General features: G+C 48.9%; 5 protein-coding genes across 5 annotated transcripts; 3 read left to right on the top strand and 2 right to left on the bottom strand.

Annotated features, from left to right (window-relative positions):
* Window positions 1–861: 861 nt before the first annotated feature.
* Window positions 862–2,943, top strand: J7337_003884 (uncharacterized protein; the record flags this gene model as incomplete). Its single annotated transcript, XM_044821593.1, has 1 exon — window positions 862–2,943. The coding sequence occupies one exon, from the start codon at window positions 862–864 to the stop codon at window positions 2,941–2,943; it is 2,082 nt and encodes a 693-aa protein (XP_044682926.1).
* A 397-nt stretch (window positions 2,944–3,340) lies between these two features.
* On the bottom strand, window positions 3,341–8,875 carry J7337_003883 (uncharacterized protein; the record flags this gene model as incomplete). The annotated part of the gene is made up of 3 exons (XM_044821592.1): window positions 3,341–5,709; window positions 6,389–8,445; window positions 8,832–8,875. 3 exons carry the CDS (start codon window positions 8,873–8,875, stop codon window positions 3,341–3,343), a joined length of 4,470 nt encoding a protein of 1,489 aa, XP_044682925.1.
* Window positions 8,876–9,306: 431 nt separating this feature from the next.
* Window positions 9,307–10,227, top strand: NUO31 (NADH-ubiquinone oxidoreductase 30.4 kDa subunit, mitochondrial; the record flags this gene model as incomplete). Its single annotated transcript, XM_044821591.1, has 2 exons — window positions 9,307–9,670; window positions 9,719–10,227. 2 exons carry the CDS (start codon window positions 9,307–9,309, stop codon window positions 10,225–10,227), a joined length of 873 nt encoding a protein of 290 aa, XP_044682924.1.
* Window positions 10,228–10,867: 640 nt separating this feature from the next.
* Window positions 10,868–11,176, top strand: J7337_003881 (uncharacterized protein; the record flags this gene model as incomplete). Its single annotated transcript, XM_044821590.1, has 1 exon — window positions 10,868–11,176. The coding sequence occupies one exon, from the start codon at window positions 10,868–10,870 to the stop codon at window positions 11,174–11,176; it is 309 nt and encodes a 102-aa protein (XP_044682923.1).
* Window positions 11,177–14,372: 3,196 nt separating this feature from the next.
* Window positions 14,373–17,269, bottom strand: J7337_003880 (uncharacterized protein; the record flags this gene model as incomplete). The annotated part of the gene is made up of 3 exons (XM_044821589.1): window positions 14,373–14,582; window positions 14,634–17,111; window positions 17,264–17,269. The coding sequence occupies 3 exons, from the start codon at window positions 17,267–17,269 to the stop codon at window positions 14,373–14,375; spliced, it is 2,694 nt and encodes an 897-aa protein (XP_044682922.1).
* Between the last annotated feature and the right edge of the window lie 2,627 nt (window positions 17,270–19,896).

The raw sequence follows: 19,896 nt of genomic DNA, 5'->3' as shown, positions 1-19,896 counted from the left end.
AACACTAAATCAATTAAAGAGAAGCACAAAATGTTCCGTCGAAAGACCAATATTAAGAGCCCTTGAATAACGCATGAGATGAGGAAGGGCTTGTTTTGGCTGGAGAGTGGAATTTGAACGTTGCATGATTCCTTAATATCATTGGCCAGACAATGCTCACCCCACAAATGACGATCCGGTAATAACCAATATTCATCGTTTGAGCAATGATCGAATTGATAAACCTTGAGTAACCACTAACGCAGTCAGATGCCGTCTTTCCTTAGATCCTGCATTAATTCCCCTGGTTTGAGCCGCTGTAGCCGCTAGATCACCACCAACTCAATCCCCATGGAATGATATCCCTTGTCTCTGACAGGCCATGCAACCCGCGTAAAGTTGGTTTAGCTCGTGATCAAAACCCGTTTGTTTCCCTCCAAAAAGATCTGATCTAGCCCGACGTCATTCCAATGGGCATGTGCATGTTTATCCCCACGCCAAGAATTCTTTCTTTTGAATATCCATCCTCCTTAAATCGATATGGATCCCTTCTTTTTGCCAAGAATTCTATAAGCATTGACTTACACTGCAGACTGCCATTATCTTATCTAGGATATGGTACCTTGTTATCGACTCTATCCTTGATATCGAATCGCCATAAGCTTGGGATATCCTCATGGACGACGGGGATCTCGGAGATAATATCCAACAGGAGACTGACATTATTGAAGAGTCTGTCTCTCATGACAGACGCATAGGAAACGATGATGCTCATCTGGCTCCAAAGTAAGCTTCGCTTCACTTCACTTCACTTCACTCCCATCACGTTATACTCATCTCTAACTATTCAGCCGCTGGTGGTTTGCTTCCTCAGCATTCCCCATGATTGCCGGCACCCTCGGTCCAGTTGCTTCAGCCTTCAGTATCTGCGCTCTCGTGCGCCCATGGAGACAGCACTACATTCCCAGTCAGCCTCTCAAGGAGGCAGTTTTTGTCGCTGACCCAATATGGCTCACCGTCATAAACGCTATCCAGCTCGGCATGGCCATCATATCAAATATCTTCCTCTTACTAAACATGACACGCCGTGTACGCTTTACTATTGCTCAGCCACTCACCATCATCGGATGGTACATCTCTGCTATTCTGCTCATCTCCCTTCTAGCTACAGCCTCTGGACCGCTCTATGAAGGCTTTGATCACCCGAAGAATGAGCTCATATGGTCTCAGGCGTTTTACTACGGCATATGGGCTGCGATTCTCTACTTTGTCGATGCTTCTCTTATGGTGATAACATTCTATGGAGCATCCGTTGGTCATTATCCCAACGACTTCAACTTGACACCCAGCCAACGGACTCTCATGTTGCAGACTATCATGTTTCTGCTGTACTTACTAGTCGGAGCCGTTGTGTTTTCCAATATCGAAGACTGGAACTATCTGGACACCGTATACTGGGCAGATGTCACTCTATTTACCGTCGGGTTTGGTGATTTCACAGCTCAAACAAATCTAGGACGAGCTCTCATGATGCCATATGCTCTGGTCGGCGTCATCAGTCTCGGTTTGGTCATCGGTTCTATCCGCAGTCTTGTCCTCGAGCGAGGCAAGAAACAAGTTGATGCCAGGATGGAAGAGAAGAAACGCCGACGGATTGTCCGAACCATGACCAAGAAAGGCCAGGATGAGGTACTCGAGCCGATTCGAGAGCCACGACGACAAGACTCTAGGGTTTCCCAGGGTGGGCAATCAAACAATCAACTACCGGCAACAGAATATGAGCGTCGAAAGGCAGAATTCGATCTCATGCGTAAGATTCAAGCCCAGACATCATATCGTCGTCGTTGGGTCGCCATGGGTATCTCAACCGGCGTGTGGCTTATCCTATGGCTCTTGGGCGCCTATATCTTTGTCAAGTGCGAAGAAGATTATCAAGGCTGGAAATACTTTGATGGCTTCTACTTTTGCTTCGTCAGTCTCACAACAATCGGATACGGCGACGTGACTCCTATTTCGAACGCTGGGAAGTCCTTTTTCGTCTTTTGGTCTTTGCTTGCATTGCCCACAATGACAGTCCTTATCTCAAATGCCGGGGACACCGTTGTCAAATTAATCCGTAATGGAACGCTTCGTCTTGGAAATGTCACTATTCTCCCAGGAGAGGACAACTTCAAGAGCGATCTCAAATACATCATCAACAGATGTACCTTTGGTCTGATGTATGCTGATTACACAGAGCCGCCGCCCCTAAACCGGGAAAAGAAACCAGCTTCGAAGAATTCAAGCACTGATACTTCAGACTCGATGACCAAGAAGGAAGAGGACAGACTTGACGAACACGCTCGGGGACGGCCCAGACGCTCAGAAACTGGAGAAGACGACGACCCAGCAGATCCGCGACCAGGCCAAGAACGGAATAATTCAACTTTCACAGCTCGAGTTCGTCGTTCTCTATCTCGTCTTCGAGACGCCCACGAGGAGTTGCCAACGGGAACAAACTTCCACTTCCTCCTCATTTCAGAAATCCAGGTCCTCACGAACCACCTCAAGTCATCAAAGCCACACAAATACTCCTTTGAGCAGTGGGCATGGTATCTTAAGCTCATCGGCGAGGATGAGAGCAATGCCGAAACACATGGAAAAGCACAGCCAAGTAGTCGGCATCATCATCGCCATCACCCTCATCGCAGGAAAACAAATGAGACTGCTGAAGGTGAAAAGGACGTGGTCTCTGATGATACAACGGCTTGGTCCTGGGTAGGAAATCGGAGTCCGCTCATGGGAAGTCAAGAAGAGACGGAGTGGATTCTGGATAGACTCCTTGAGAGACTTCGGGAGTCTTTATCTATCGAGGGGAAGAAGCAGGTCACGGCTGATGCAAGGAGGGCTCTTGGGGCAGATCGTCGACGGTCACCAGATGATGCATATCATAGGAAGAAGGATGGAGAAAAGGAAGATGTTTGATACCCAAATAGGTTACTAGTTCTTGAATATTTGCATACGTACGTTAGCACTTGTCCATGTGTTGATAAATAGGACATAATCAAGATTGTCGAGGGCTTTTGAGAAACATTCACGTACGGCTCTCAGATGTTGCTTTTCAGTTTGACGAATCATCCTGTACAGGACTGAGTGTCCCGTAATTCCATTTTTTTATGCTAATTCTTCATACGCTTATGATTCCTAGTTACACTGGTCTAACGCTGATCCTATCGATTATCATACAAAGCCATCCGTCGCTTTGTGGAATGCTTTTGCTTCATAACATCATACAGCTTCAATATGTCATCGATTGAAGGTCCCCAACTCCCCTGGTCATAATACAGTGTGTTGTTACAATGCGATGTGGCGTTTTTGTTTTTTAGTTGTTTCCTCCAAGGACAAGTCGTCTGTTGCGCTTGATTACCTGGTTCAATCCCTTCTCCAACTTCTCAGTCTCTCGTCGAGCAGCCGCAAGGGCACCCTCTGCATCTTCGACACTCATCAGGGGCATTCCACCAACACCCATGCCGAAGTTCTTTCCACGCTCTTCACTCGACATTCCAGCTGAGCTGAAGTCCTGCATCGCCCGCGCTCCATCAGGAGGGCTGTAAATACCCACACCGGCGGCAGCATCGGGACCATAGAAGTAGGGTGCGAGAGAGTTAAGACTCGCAGCAGCCGCATCCTTGGTAGGGGATGCTCCCTTAGGAAATCCCATGTTCGTAGCACCTAGGTTGAGGCGAGGAAGAACGTACTGGTTGATGTAGCTAAGCGCGTCCTCTCGCTGAAGCTTTCCGATGGGGTCCTGGGACTGGAGCTGGGCAGTGGCGGGGAAGATGTTGGGACGTCCATTGGGAACAGCTCGGCCCTTAATAAGAGAGAATGCTCCACTACCAGGCTGATGTCGAGGGGCAATAAACGATCCAGGGTTCTCTGCCGTTTTAGCAATGGCAGCTTGAAGTTCCAGAAAAGCGTCCTCTTCCTCAGGGGTCAGACCACGTATGCAGTCACCATTGGGGGTAATGAGCATGCGGCTACCATCAACGTGGAATTGTTTTCGGACAGGCTTCCCTGCGCGCAGCGCTGCAAGATCCTCATCTTGAATTTCTCCACATTTGCAAGAGCAGTCCTTACAATGCTCAGCCTTGTTGGCGTTGTTCTTAGCAGCACTATAGTCGGTGCGAGATGAGCCGTTGGCGATGGGCTTAAACAGTTGGAGTTTATCTACACTCGAAGCCCAGAGAGTGTTCTTAACCTCAGAAAAGACCGAGGCAGGATCAGGCTGTGGTCTTGCAGGTGGCTCCTGAGTATCAGGGATAGACTCCTTAGGAGACGCCGGAGGAGGAGGAGTCGGTTGAGTCTCTACCTCCTTTGTTTTGCCCTTGGATTTGGTTGACTTCTTTTGAGAAGTCTTGCTCTTGGCAGGCTTCTCTTCTGTCTCTCTTTCGGGCACCTTGACGGGCTCTTGCTGAGATAGTGGCTGGGACGGCTCGTCTGTTGGAGTCTCAGGGATAGTAGAAGCATCTGGTTGGGTCGCCTTGACGGGCTTTTCCTTCTTCTGTTTCTTCTTGCGCCCCATGATAGGAGCATGCACCTCTGCCTCTGCAATGGGAGCCTCAGCGATCAACTTTGTTTCTTGCTTCAAAACATCTTTTCGTTGCTTTCGCTGTTGACTCTTGGTTGTGGTTCTTACCGCAGCAGACCCAATTCTGCTCGGGGGTGGCGAGCTTGCCCGAGAATGGGTCACAGAGGCAGACACCACCGAGGCGTTGTCACTAATCATCTCGCTCGCAGGTGTATCTGGCCTGTAACTACCGGAAACGGCTCTGGAAGTGCCTGACAACGCAACCGATGCCATGGTCAAGGCAGGAGAGGCAGGAGGAGGTGCCTCAGTCTTGGGAGTTGCAATGACACGCAGCGTCTTTGGTGCTGTGCGTGTGACAGGGGATGCAATTGCGTTAGACGAGGCTGTGGGCAATGGAGGAAAGGCAGCGGAGGTCTCTGTTGTTGACTTCTCAGTTGTTGCAGATAGTTCACTGGTCTTCACAGCCACATTCTTTCCAACCTGAGTGTTGACAGCAGTGGGCTTCTTGTCTGCTGCCTGAGACGATGATGCAGGTTTCGCTTCCTGGGCCTTGGTCTCCTTTACCTTAACTTCTTGAGCCTTGGTCTCTTGAACCTTGGTCTCCTCGGCATTGGTTTCCTGAGTCGTGCTCTCTAGGCTGGCTCCAGCCTTGGCCATCATTCTGTCCACAATCCTCTCAGCATGGCGTTTGGCCTTTGGCGTAGCCTTGGATGTAGGCGTTGCGGGTCGACTCTTGTTCTTCGATGCATCCAAAGCCGGAAAGTCCTCGTCCTGTAAGAAACTTGCCTTTGTAAGCTTCGGTTGCGATTGTGTCGTGATTTCTCGCGAGAGTCCGCTTTCAGCCGCCAGAGACTTGATATTTTTCTTTGCTTCCAAGACAGGTGTCGTTGGGTTTAGCTTTGCAGGCGACTGGTCAGGCGTTAGAGAACCTTGTGAGAGTCCAGGGGGTGGCATTCTAGGCAACGCTGGCACAATGTTGGTGAGTTTTGCATGACCTTGAGTAGATGGAGGTCTCGATATGTTGGCTGGTATTCCTGGGGGTAACGATAAGCCTGGAGGCACAGATGTGCGACCTTCCAGACCAATTGGTGGCAGTATAGGGTCGTCAGAAACTAGAGCGTCGACAGAATTCGTAGCCTCGTCCAGGGATGGGAGCTCATCATCTGAACGCTTGTTAGCACAGGTTCAGTCACTCAGTCTGAATGTAAAGCAAAACACAAGACTACGCTACGAGAGCAACACCCCATTTATATACAAGACTTCGGGGACAGGGTCATGCTACGGCGACCGACATCGTCTTCCACGGGGGACAACGACAAGAACAGGCGATCTGGAGAGAATAGAGGGCATTGCTATTTCTGACCAAGGATACCGCCAAACCTAGGCGGATGAAAATCGACATTTGTTAACATACATAGGGGGCTTGTGGAAGACGATGATGGCTTGCCTGACGTGGACCCCCATGCGCGGTCATCCATAGACCGGTAAAAGTCGGAGGACGGAGACTCGAGATATTCTCTCGTCGTCCTCCGTTTTCCCCAATAAAACATAGATGACGCCTGATGCAAAAGCTGACCTCCCAGAGCAGCATTAATCACGCAAATGCTGCTGAATCAAGATGCGTTTGAAACTCGTGTCCCCCGAGGACGATGAAAAGCAACTTTTCTCGCCCTGACCCTGATTTCCGAAGAACGCCCCCCATTGTGCATGAAGAAGAAGAAAAAGCCGATACCGATGAGAGGATACCAAACATGACCCTCCCAGACTGCAACAACTCCGAGAAACACCAAAACTACCACCGTCCATAGCCCGCATTATACATCATGTTATGACTGTACCCACCTTGACTCTGACCGCCAAACAAGCCCTGTCCGACTCCGGCGCTGCCTTGAGACTGGTGCTGCATTCGCGCCTGCAAGATACTCGGGTCTGCAAGATCTACTAAGCCACTCCCCCCGGAGGAGGAAGTGTTAGCATGTCTGTGCTTCTTTCCCTTCTTCTTCTGCTTAGAGCCCATGTCTTGGTACCCTCCAGGTGTATTACCATAGAGAGGCGGCAGGAGCCCGGAAGAAGGAGCTGGGGTTGAGGTAGAGGATGGTGGGTACTGGTTTGAATAAGAAGAAATCATAAACTCACGCTTTCCCGCGTCGTGGGACTGGTTGTTACCAGCCCGACCGCGGCCGATTAAACTCTGAAGAAGCTCACTTGAATTGTCCTTGGGGGCGCCAAAGCCCTGTCCACCAAACTGGCCGAACATGCTAGGGGGAGTGCCGGTGGACTTCAGACCAGGAGGAGGTCCAGGCATGGAGGCACCGTAAAACTGGTTGCTGCTCTGCGATGGAAACGTGTTGGGCATCATAGAGGATTGCTGGGCCATGATACGCGGGTTAGCTGCGACCTTGACGTTGGTAGAAGAGCTCGCGTTGTCGTTGGCAAAGCTAAATCGAGAGGATTGACGGTTGTGGCCTTGACCTTGGCTTTGACCATGGTTCTGGAAAGCATTGCTTTGGCTGGTTATGCCAGGAGGGGCATCGCCAAATCCGCCCTGAGATCGAAGATACAACTGCTGCGGTGTCATAGACCGCGAGCCAGGATTCCCCGAGCTCTGACCAAAGGGTGAAGCTCCGGTGAGAGAAGGTCCAAAGAGCCCGTCAGTAGAAAGTCGCTGAATGGGAGGCTGAGTGCTAGGTCGGCGATCAAAGCCTCGGTTGTCGCTAGAAGTATCACGGTCTTCAGGCTCTCCTCCCAGAGCAAGGCTGCCACCGGTCTCAGGTTCTCCTTCCGATGGCTCGCGAACCTCAGGTTGTTCTTCTTGTTCTCCGGTCAAACGTGAATCCTCCTCCTCTCGCATGGCCCGGCGCTTCTCACCACCGCGAGGATCAAACATAGGTGGATATTGGTCTTCGTCAAAATCAGGAAAGATAGGCATAGGACAACTTTGCAGTGTCTTGTAGATCTCCTTAAGCCATGTATCAGGCGACTCTTGAGTTGGCGCGGGTGATTCAGGCTCCCGGCTCCTTGATGATGACGGCCCAGCAACTGGGTCCGGTTGTTGTTGTTCCTCTTCCTCCAACTCATCCTCATCTTCCTCTTCGACCGCTTCTTCTGGCACAGGCTCTGCGGTAACAGGCTGAGCTGTTGAAATAGCAGGGCTTGAAGCAGCACCACTAGTAGCAAGGCTACCTCTACGACTTCGCTGTGGGTTGCGTGCCCAGTTGGCCGAGGAAGGTAAAGCTGATCCATCGGCACCATTCTCAGAACCCTCTTTACTAATGGAGCGTGTCATCGAATGGGATACGACGGGGGGCGGCGTAGGATGGGAAATCTGTTGTCGGGAAGCCGATCGCGAACTGCCTCCGGGGAGAGGCCGTTGAGACCCTATACTGTTCATAGAGGACAAGTCCTGTCGTGAGTAACTGTCCTCTTCATCGCCTTGTTCATGCAAGAACATGCAACCAGGATTGCCGCATTTTTCGTTCTTTAACCAAGCTGAACAGTATTTCGTCGTGCCGTGCTGCGCCTTTAGGACTCGATCACCGTTGTGGGATCCGTGCACAGCTTGGATGCACCGTGTCGCTTCTTCCGGTCGTTCGAAAGTCACGTAAATGCCAAGCGACTGATGTTGGCCATCAGAGCTCTTTCGGTTACTAATGGATATCTTTTGGATGTTTCCGTACTGGCCGAAGAACTCGGGCTTTCGTAGCGTCTTGAGAAGTTCGTCCTCTCGAACAGTCGGTGCAAGACCCGTGATATAGACCAAGTTCTTTTGGACAACACGAACGCCGATCAGATTTTTACGGTTTTCCTTTTCGGCTTCGCGTTTCTGTAGTTCTTTTTGTCGCTGATCTAGAGCTCGCTTCTTTTGGTTCTTTTGAATATTGGCCCGAAACTCGGCGACCCTGAGGAGTTGGTCAGCATAGCACAATGGTGGCAAGGGGTTCATCATACTCCTCTTGCGTAACAACTTTCCACTGTATAGTTTTTTCGTCGTAGGGTCGTCGGCAAGCGGGACAGAGGCCGTTCATATTATTTTTGATGTTGTTAAAACAAAACTGGCACACCTGCAGCCTTTAAGTTAGCAAACGTGGCCGAAAGGTCAAGCTTGACTGTCAAGTGTTGTTCTTATCATACCTGGTAGCCACAAGGACAAGGTCTGAAATTCCTATCCGAAAGATCAAACTCTTCGATGCAGAGGGGGCTATCAAGAGGTCAGTTTTGGGTACCAAACATTACCCAAGGAGCAGTGCGCTGCAAGCGCCACCCCCAGGCGGGCGGTGAATCATACCAGGTATCCTCCTCATCTTCTATGAATGAATCTTGTGGCGCCATTGTGAGAGGTTGTAATTAAGGTGAAAGACAAGAAATAGTAAGTTCGAGGTGCGATGGGTGGAAATGGATATGTGAGTACAAGGAGAGGAACTGTGTTTGGTATGCATCAAGGCTGCGGGAAAGTGAAAGATGGAAAATACAGCTAAGCTATTCTCGGTCTAGCTTTCCAGCTCGAATCACGTGTAGGCATACTCGTCATTGAAGGTCGACAAAGGACACGTAAAATAGCGGGGTACCTAATTCTATGAGAGAGAAGCACTGAAGGCAAGGTATAGCGTTATTGTCGGCTCAAGTGCGGGAAATCTCATTCACGCTTCTGCCGCTAAGATTCTCGAGCCAATGCTTGCGGCATCATTACCAACACCGTAAGGTATTTCGTCTCGACGACATCTTGCATCGCCAATTGGCCTCGAATCGTCACACAACCGGCCATGGCGACAAGCATTTCTCGAAGCAGGGCGTTGGCCTCAGCTCTACGACCCGCGAAGCCCTCCGTCCAGCTCCGTAACGAGCAAGCAATCCGTTGCTTGTCCAGCACTGCCCGTCAATATGTCGCAATGCCGAAGGAGTCTCCCAACCTGCGAAAGGCCCCCCGAGATCACCCCAGCGTCCTGAAGGCCCCGATCGTCAACCCTGCCGACAAATACCAGAGCAAGTCGGACAACATGCACCGCTATGGTGCCTGGTTGATGGGTGTTCTGCCCAAGTACATCCAGCAGTTCTCCGTCTGGAAGGACGAACTCACCATCTATATCTCTCCCTCGGGTGTCTACCCTGTCTTCAGCTTCTTGAAATGTCCGTTACACGTCAATTGGTCACGAGGCAACTGCTAAAACATGACAGACAACACTGCCGCTGAGTTCACCCAGGTTAGCACCATTACTGCTGCGGATTACCCCACGCGCGAGAACCGTTTCGAAATCGTCTACAACCTTCTTTCGGTCCGTCACAACTCCCGAATCCGTGTCAAGACCTACGCCGATGAGGCTTCTCCTGTCCCTAGTATTACCGGACTTTTTGATGGTGCCAACTGGTACGAACGAGAAGTGTACGACCTTTTCGGTGTCTTCTTTGCCGGTCACCCCGATCTCCGACGAATCATGACGGATTATGGTTTCGAGGGTCACCCTCTGCGAAAGGACTTCCCCTTGACTGGTTACACTGAGATCCGATACGATGAGGAGAAGAAGCGTATCGTCACCGAGCCTCTGGAGCTCACCCAGGCCTTCCGTAACTTTGAGGGTGGTTCCAGTGCGTGGGAGCCCGTTGGAGCCGGACAGGACCGCACACCCGAGTCTTTCAAGCTTCCAACGCCCAAGCCTGAGGAGAAGAAGGAGGAGCCGAAGAAATAAAAGGGTCCATGTTCACCCCAAGCTGTATAAGATCCAATGTCATTTGTTAGAAATATCACCTGGTTTTAGCATCCATCCAATCCAACCCGTACTTGTATATCCGCCCATCTATTTTGGTGGTGCAGTCGTCATCCATAGTGTCATAACAGATACGCACGCAAGGCACTAACTTGACAGCATCGCCCAACGTGTGGAAATGGGTGGCGTACACCGCTGGCTGATAACTGACAGTGCCGAGAAATGCGCTTGTTGATAGCGTTACATGTGGTCCGAGAACCCGTCACGGTCCCCTGGGTGCGGGCAAGGAACTGATTGGCACTACTTTAGGAAGCGAAGCTGACAATCTTAGACTGATTTGCCATTGCGCTCCCCGAGGAAGCACGACATGTCAGCTTTCATCATATTATATGCGGCTCCTCGATAGATTCGTATTCTAGTCTACTATTCCATCCCCCCTCCCCATAAAAAGTATAACGAAGTATAATTTATATACCTAGAGCTCTCCCCCCCTGCTCAATTAACTTCCTTCTTTCATACTCAATCTTCATACCACTATTAATCTTCAATTCACTGTTGTTTCCGAGCCATCTACACACAATCAATCTGAAACACATTTCTTACTTCACTCTTTCGACCAATCATGTCCAGCCAGACCAACAGTGCAGCCAGCAGCCCTATCAAATCGAGAAGAACCTCATCAACAGCATCAAATGAGAGTACTCTGAGCCATCACGAGTTGGAGTACATGTCTCTGCGCGATGAGAACCTCAGCTACGAAGATGATGTCGACTTCCATATCTTCATTGATGCCATGGACCGCGTCGACTCGCTAGTCACAGAAAGAGTTCCCCGAAGAGGACGAAAGGAGTCAATAGGCCGTCTGTTCAACGGACTCAACAACAAGCTACGCCGAGACAGCACATCAGGACCAGCAGCAGTGCTAGAATGAGCTTTGACGCCAAGGACTCCATAATGATGTCGTCTTCTCGCTACCCCTTACAGCCGAGCCATGAGGATTTGAGCTTGGACCATGGTTCGATCTTACCAACACCCGAATAAGAGATTGTCTAAGGTATCTGTCTGTACTCCGTATGTACGATGAGTTATTGGGACCGCAATTGGAAAGGATGTTTCTTCATTTACGGGCAACGAGACTTTCATTTTCTTCTTCTTTTCGCTTGGTCATTCACAGGATGTACAATATTACCTTGCTACCCAGCCGTGCCGTTCGTTAGACTCGGCCGATAGTCTACAAGCCGCAACTTTATTATATCAATGCGCAATGCAACATTCCTTACCATGCCGAAAATGTCTCTCGTTGGGAATAGATCGACTCTTTTATGCTTTTCTAGGCTTGCTTTTTTCTAGCTGAACGAACAAAAGCGAGGGCGCTCATCACGAATTCTTGGAACAGTTTTGCCTCCACCGACGCCATTTGCCGCCAAGGAGTCAGGAGTAAAGAGTCAGGAGTAAAAATGTTGGGATTGGAGGAACAAGACTGAGCCCACAACCGTTCATTTGACCCTCGTCACTACCTATCTATTATTCCTGGTGTTGGTAATATGTATGTCTCCATATACGGAGTACGGAACAGACCAACACCATAATATTGCATGACACAGGCACAGATAATGCAGATGCCAAGGTTGTTCCTGTTGGGCCGTTTTGGGCTGAGAGCCACAACGATGGAGCGTTGTGAATAAACTTCAACCACATGTTGTTAACTCTGGGACGGTTTGAGTTTATTCTATGTCACTACTAGGTTGGTATACGATATGGACTTTGACTCAAACGCGATACTTGTCCTATCCGCATTGTCATGACCCTTGCTTCTTCAACTGGCCGGTTTAGGAAATCATCAGTCTAACTACCGGACCAATAGCAAGATCAGGATCGAAGAAGCTGCATTGAATTCAGCCCGGGCCTCAAAGCTGCATATTGGGTGCTTGTTCATAAACAGTAGAACTCAGGTTCGATTACGAGGCATTCGTCAGTGTCCTACGTAGACAGATAGTTGAAGCTGTCGTCTCTTCGCTTTGTGGGCCTCATATAAACGCCGGCCCCTGATCACCGCTGCGGATGGTAACCTTTAAGCGCTTATCTGATCATACTTCGGATCCATACTGATTCGGCTTCCGACCAGTAATGGCATGGCTCGCAATGTTAGCAACGGCTGGCTTCTTTGCCCACTGATCATGGTCAATGAACGGGTATCACCATCTAAATGAAATCGTTGGCAAGCTACTCATTTCATATCATGAAGTTTTGTCAGCACTTGGACGTATGAAAATATGCCAGTTTCTATCTTATGGTGCCCCTATGATTTGTCTATATAGTCCACAGTTGGTGTGCCATACAATGACATCCAGGCAACCAATTAGTATCAAACTTTGCAAAGAATCGAATAGATAAGTTCTAGTTCCATATTAGCTACCTCCATCTCACCTATACCCTTCTAAGAACCTCGCTGCAGGATTCAAAGTTTCGAGGCTTTGACAGGAGGCCTTAGGTCTCCCACAACTTCACATCTGGGAACGTTTGACACAGAGCCTTCTGAACGAGTCGGTTCTGTTATGCTAGCATTTCGCCAGAACTTGGGTATGTCTCGTGGTTCCATCTGCCATCTATTACAATCCTTCCGTTGCAGGTATCTCTCTATAAGGCTCTCCTTCGTCGGAATCCCAAGATCGAGAACAGCACAGTTAGTTACCTCTTCCTTACAGGCAAGAGCCATGAAATATTGATTCTGACATCTCTAACTGATATACCGATGCATCAGGCTACTGTGACTTCAGTGCTCCCGTAGGCTAGCTTGCGTCATCTTTCAGTCTCGGTCTTCCTGATCAATACTTCATCAACTGGTAACTCTGGCTTATTAAGATCGGATGTAAAAGCAAAGGCAAATGTGTACACCCCCAGCGGCGTCCTGAACATTATAACGGTAATGTTGTCAACCGCAAATGTGCCCTTCTCTGCTATTGCAATGATCCCTAGGAACGGATGGTGGTAAGCTCATATGCCCTAGCAACACCAGACTGCAGTCTACGTCAAGGGGACGATAGTGGGAAACTGAACTGGGCTCTGTGCCTTGCCCAAAACATCTACACCCTGACTGTAGTATCACTGATCAGCTGGATACCCAGTCCACTGCCAACATCAAGGGATGTCCTATTTCATCAAACATACTTTATTGGCGGTTGTGGCTAAAGTTGGCACAGCAGCCGAATGATCCCTCTAACCTCCTCATGCTTAGGCTGTGAGGTTAAGGCAACTGGTAGTGTTAGCGCTGTTCTCATGAACTCTAGAGATTCTAGGAAATATTAGTAGATATATATAAAGCCCGGTCATACGGAATTTGCCTGTATTAATCAGGCTTGTCGTCGACGAGGCACGTTTGGAGCTGGTACTACGGGTAGTAAAGGAAGCACTTCACGCTCTCAAGACCTTGAGAAAGCCGTTAGTGGTGAAGACTACGTATAAAGTTTCCTGTGTCAAACCGGATGTGAAATATCATTGAACAATAAGGTGCGCATATTTGACAGAACGAACTGCTTCGCATTACATTTAACCATGCTCAAGGACACTTCCAACATCATATACTAGCAGTTCTATCTCTATGAGATCATATCCTACAGCTTCATACCTTATGCTGTTCCTGATCGTTGTTGACGACACCGTCAACAGCAGTTCAAGACATATGTGACCAGCACCTTGAGTATTATTCTCCCAAGGAAAACGAACTATTTTCTCCTCCTATGCCAGACAGTCCGTCGCTTCTTCAAAGATAAACGCTCATCCCAGTGCTCCAACAACAAACAACTCCACCAAACATTATTGCAAAGACTGACAGCGCAGGGAAAAACAGGAAGACCAAGAAAGGCTCACACAAGATTGTCTCCACGCCGATCTCGTGGCCATTCTTCTTTCACAAAGGAGAAAAAGAAATTGGAAGTGTATGTTTGCAAGCCTGTTACGCCCTCGTGCGCTCGTCTTCCGGAACTCCGCCATATGCTAGGGCTGATTGAAAACGCTGCACGCTGTCTGAGGCACTTGCCCCGGCAGCTAATGATAGTCGGTGATGATAAAAACATTAACATATATAATGATCAACTCTGCGAATGAGCTTTGCACAACTACTCGGCCTGTTACCACATATCCTCTCGCCCATCCTGCCGACGATCGTTCCCATTGTCATGGTACTGATGGTAATATTCCTTGGATCCTGGCCCGTACCCTTCTGGATCGTCGTAGCCATAGTCTTGGTGGTGATCTGTGCCATGCTCATCCTCATAAATCTGAGCATCGTCAACATAATCAACCTCTCCGTTACCAGACTCGCCGTATTGTACCGCGGCCTGTAGTCGAATTAGCAAGGTCGTTTACATAATTGTCTGAGTATCTCTTACCCGATGATAATCGAAGTCGTATTGATCCATGGCTTCTTGGGCATCTTGCTCTTCCTGCATTTGCTGTTGAGCCAGGTATTCCTGCTCTTGTTGCTTGCGTCGAGCTTCTTCCTCCAAGCGTTTCTGCTGCGGCGAAATTGGCACGTTCATTTGAGGATGCATCGCCTGAACTATAGCCAGGTAACTGTACATGAAGTTGCTCAGTAGAACTTGGCTGAGCAAGGGCCGACGGGGGTTGGCCAACTTGATATGAGCCATTCGATATATCGCTCTCTCCTCGAGAAGAGGAAATCTTGTCCAGTGGTAATCCACATCTGGGACTAGGGGCTTATATACTGGCTCCTCGGGAACCTTGAGATGGTGTGTCTTCTTCGCATTTCGCTCTTTCTCCTCCTTCTTCTTACTTCCACCGAAGATGGACGAGAAGATACTACCATCCTTGTCCCTCTTGGAATCACTCTTGCGGTGGCTCTCCTTCTTTCGTTCTTCCTGCAACTTGCTTTCCACGTTGTCACGGTCAAGGACCAGACTCTCACGACCCTTGGGAGCATTTTTATCAATCGATGTTTGAATGACATCTAACCGTACGTTGTCTTGAACTCTTTCGCCGAGTGATTTAGTCTTGGACTTCTTACTCTCTTCTTTCTTCTTTTCTTTATCATCACTTGTGCTCTTGAACCATTTCCAGGCGCTTCCGGAGGACTTAGTCGAGCTTGAGTCGTCGTCCCGATCCTTCTTCGATTTCTTTTCAGATTTTCGCTCATCCTGGTTCAGTGTAGGTATGAAAGTGAGGCTATCAGTTCGCGATGAGCCGCTTCCAGGGAGCAGCGAAGGGTTTGCCGCAAGATTATCGTTCAAGGATTGGCTTTGAGGATATGATGATCGAGAGGTATGCTGCTGTTGTGAAGGCTGAGACGCAGGCTGTCGGCCAATGCTTCGTCGACTGGGGCGGCTAGGTTCTTCCTCTATCACGGGCTCGGGTTCCGACATTCTTTGAGAAACAGGGTGAGTCTTTGCGTTTTGGGACGATGACCGTTTTGGAAACTTCTGTTCATGCTGATCATGAGCGTCTTGGTAAGTTGAGGTCTCAATTGTTGGAAGACTCGGCGAAGACCGGATGGGTAGCTGATCTTGAAATGTCTCTGCACGTTTGAGCTCGCTGTTGTTGGCCCCTTGCCTTGTTTCATCATATGAATCGAAATCTTCCACTGACTCCTGAGAGAACTTGTGTGATCGCTTGACTGTGCGATTTTGTTGTGAGTAGTTGTCTGCCACAGGCTCCGACTGGACTCGTGTAAGACCGTGACCGGGTGGTGCTTCCAGCGCAGCAAAATTCGAATCCTCACTAGGTTGTTGTCTATGTCCAGACCGTCGAGCCAAAGGTCCAGTACGCAGGCTACCGCCCTTGCGATATGTTGTTCGAGTTGACCTCCGCAGTCCCATACCTGGGGCAGCAGGTAAAATTGGCATGTCGTCTGCATTGCTCTCAGGTCCAGAGGGTGCCACTTGAGATTCCTGAGCAAATTTCTGAACGGCTTTCGTGGGATCTTTGACGAGTTCTTCCAGACTGAGTTCATGGCTGTGGCCCCGTGAGCGTTTTCGATCTAATCGCTCAGCACCATCGATGTAACCGAGAGCACCGCCGTCTCCTGAATTGTCTATTTGACGTGACAGCATGGACTTCTTTCTTCTTAGGCCCCCAGCGCCCGGGTCGCCTTCACTAGTATCAGTATCAGCAGATAGAAAAGAGTCTCCAGACCTTCGTCTTATCGAATGAACTCTGTTTTCAAGAAACGACTTAAACTCGCCGGGAGCCAACTCCGGATGCACTCTAGCGGGCACCCAGAGTAGTCTTGAAGGGTCGTTCTCATCGTCGTCACCACTTGGTGCTATGGTCGGCATAGCCATTAAAGACATGGGTGGCATATCAGGATCCTTGTTGTTTCCAACATCCATCGATAGCCGCCTGAGGGCCTGTAAATTACTCAACTCCTGAGCGATGTCATTCGGATTATCAATGTTCGTGAGAGAGAATTGCGAGTCGGCCTGAACATCGCGAAGTGAAAGCGTGGGGGATAACGGTGATTTTGGTCCTTGTTCAAATGAGTTACTTCGCTGGCCTTGTGAAAGCGGTTGAGGGCGTTTGGTCGGGTCGCCATTAACAGGTGATGTCTCGCCGGCGGACGATTCGGAATCGGTTCGCTTAAGTCCTCTTCGTGTGTCTACAGACAAAAATCGATCATCTGGGGGTGGTCGAGGGAGCGATTCTTGGTAAGGTGTCGGGCCGCCTATGAAGCTCAGTGGACGATTTACACTCAATGGCCGACCACCTTCTGATCCTGAATCGTCCTCATCGCCATACAGGGTACCAATAGCCTCGGTGACATGATGGCTTGGATCAGAAATCGAAAGTTGACTGGAATGGCCGCGTCTGCTGGCAAAACTGCCGCCAACATCGCCGCGGGGTCGAGATGATGTCTATGCATACAACAACCTAGGATCAGCATGGGTGGCGACAACCTGAGAAAGCCGGGACGATATGAACAAAAGAGCGCAGTTATACCAACTGCGCATGATTGCGTGTTCCGTATAGAGAAATAAACATTTGGTGTATGTGAATATTGACGTACCATCATCGACGGCTGGGTGGGCCTCAACGGAGGCTTGCACGCCCACGATTGCCTGTGTGCGGTATCCCGGCTTGTCTATTGAAACGATGTTGAATGTCGAATCTACGTTATCATGGGCCTTAGTGCACCACGATACTAGCGGCGCAGAGGAATGGAACGTCTGTGGCTCGAAGGGGTGAGAGGTTTGGTCACCTCCTGCGACGGCGATCTCGTCAAGTCTGTTGTCGCATGGGGAGGATGTAAGGACGAGCCGCTGATCTGTATGTCGTCCGTCAAGGGTTCCTAGTGTCCAGTATCGTATCTTGGTGGGGGTGATATCGTCTACTTGAATCGTTTCGGGTGATATGATCGTAGAGGAACTGGTAGGAGGTTGTGGCTGTTTCTTTGAAATAGACAAAGGCTCAGATCAAGGGAGACAGAAAGAAGAGGTTCGTCCAAAGTCCAAGGCGAGATACAAGTTGGGTAGCCCTGGTAAGGGTAGGTACATGCAATCAAAGGGTGACGGTACTTGGACCGGGGCATGAGACGTGTCAAGGTAGGTCACGTGGTGGAGGCGCTTACAGCGGGTCATCAGGCGCTGTTCCACTGTATCACAGCGCTATCTTGCACTAAAGTTGGCGCCCGTCGGGGTGGTTCAGTGCCGCAGGCCCATGTGAGTGAGTTCCATGCTGGAACAGAGTTGGACATCTATCTCACTAAGGTATAACTCTGGACGGAAAGTATCTTGAAGATATCCATTTGGATCCATTGCTAAGAATAAACATACAACCTGGCTTCCGTTCAGATATTCGTGCTAATCAGACAGCTGTGCATGATTGATAAATCATGTGTCAGGTACCCAAATTGCCTATATGGATGCGGCCATCAAGCCTTGCTTTGAGTTTCTAACTCGCTGAACGTCTGTGCTGGGCTGGTCAATGTCCCCTTCAATCCCTCGAATCAAAACTAGGAGTAAAGAGCCCTGAAAAAGGGTCCATCCTTGCTTGCCCATAATGAAACCGACAGACAGGCTCATTTTCTTCTTGGCCAGATTTAATAAAAGGCTTCGTCTCTCATGTCCGAAAGAACGGTCTTGTCACGTCTGCGGTGCGCATGGCAACCTACTTGCTGTGATGGATGGTGAATATCACATAACGTAGCGGCTAATATCATTGAGGGGGTGCCATGGTAACAGGACCGAATAATCGCGGTCCTTTTGAACCGTGAGGAATGTCTCTTGTGGCATGGCTTTCTGCTCCAGACAACACGAACAACATTTCATTCAACACATACCAAATGACACGGTTGAACCCTGGTTTGGATCATTCTTCACGTAATGAGCTTCTAGCGCGAGCTATAATTAGGTATCTATCAGTGAAACAGAGGCACATGTGCGTTGGGCTTCATGTGTTCTGTATTGTCTGGACCTGCTATTATTCGTATCACTATTGGATGAATAGGACCATAGAGCAGAAGAATGAGACTCGGGGAACCTGGACGAAGGCTTCCAATCAGTATTTTAAAGGTAAAGCCTAGGTACGTAAATCAGCTACTTGATATTTGGTAGGCAGAATGCGCAAAGAAGGGAGGGAAACGCCGATTATAGTAGTGGAGGTTAGTCAACTGCCCGTATCAGCAATCACTGGGTGCCTCACCAGAATCTTACCATTATATGGATGCCAGCCTAAGCCAAGTGTGATTAGGAACTTATAATAAAAGAGAAAAAAATAGGAGCTTCTTAAGATGCGAACTTGCTGTATTTGTCCAAAGGGCCTTTACTATATCAGCATTTATACTCAGACATAATTGCCTTACTTCATTTTCCGCTTAACTGAATACTGATAATTTAGCCTGGTCTACAGCCCAATGGCTGTGTAACTTTAGCATACTCTTCTCAAAGCTTGTTTCGTTTCCCTAAAGCAATTCATGGTCCATTTGCTGTTTGTTTCCTGTTATAGATAGAGTGCTTGATGACCGCATGATCGGTCTCATGTGGGTGTTATCCTTGTCTCAGATCAGCACAAAGCTATATCCAAGAGCCAAGGCGAGACCCATGCTTTTTCTGTATCTTCGTGTGAAAATGTGGTCTACTATATGATTTATTCCTGTTTCGTAGTAGTTCCCGGGTTTCTTTTACAGAATTTTACAGCATCGGTTAGGGATTTGTCCATTTTCAAGTCGTATCAAATCCAAGGTAAACAGAGTTGCATTAGATGTCCAAACGCTATTGCTCCAAGGGACAAGTCTACCCCGCTGAAGTTATTACGTATTGAACAAGAAGGGAGATAGATATACGGAGTACCTACTCAAATCATGCGGGGATGGTTGTGGACTCGGAAGTAGGCATCGCTCCGCACCATCACAGATCTCCTTCGTCTGAAGGGAGCTTCAAAGGAACATCAAGCACCGAAACAGCCGTTAACAAACTTTCGTGGCTTACAGTTTTCTTGCTCAAGCTGGCCTCTTTAATGATCTTCATATGTGATTGTCCACAAGGTTGCTTGATAATAGTCTTAGACCCATACATAGGTAGAATGTGATTTCGTATAACTGACACCCTTACCTTATTAGGTACTGCGAGATACCAATGCTATTGGAGGCAACAAAATTTACAATCTCTATACTGAAAGATTCAAAGTCCAAGATAGGTTCAG

The sequence above is a fragment of the Fusarium musae genome, chromosome 3 (assembly GCF_019915245.1).
Source record: "Fusarium musae strain F31 chromosome 3, whole genome shotgun sequence".
NCBI classification, from domain to species: Eukaryota; Fungi; Ascomycota; class Sordariomycetes; order Hypocreales; family Nectriaceae; genus Fusarium; species Fusarium musae.
Note: the sequence above shows the minus strand (reverse complement) of the source record. Positions and strands in the feature narration are given on the sequence as shown.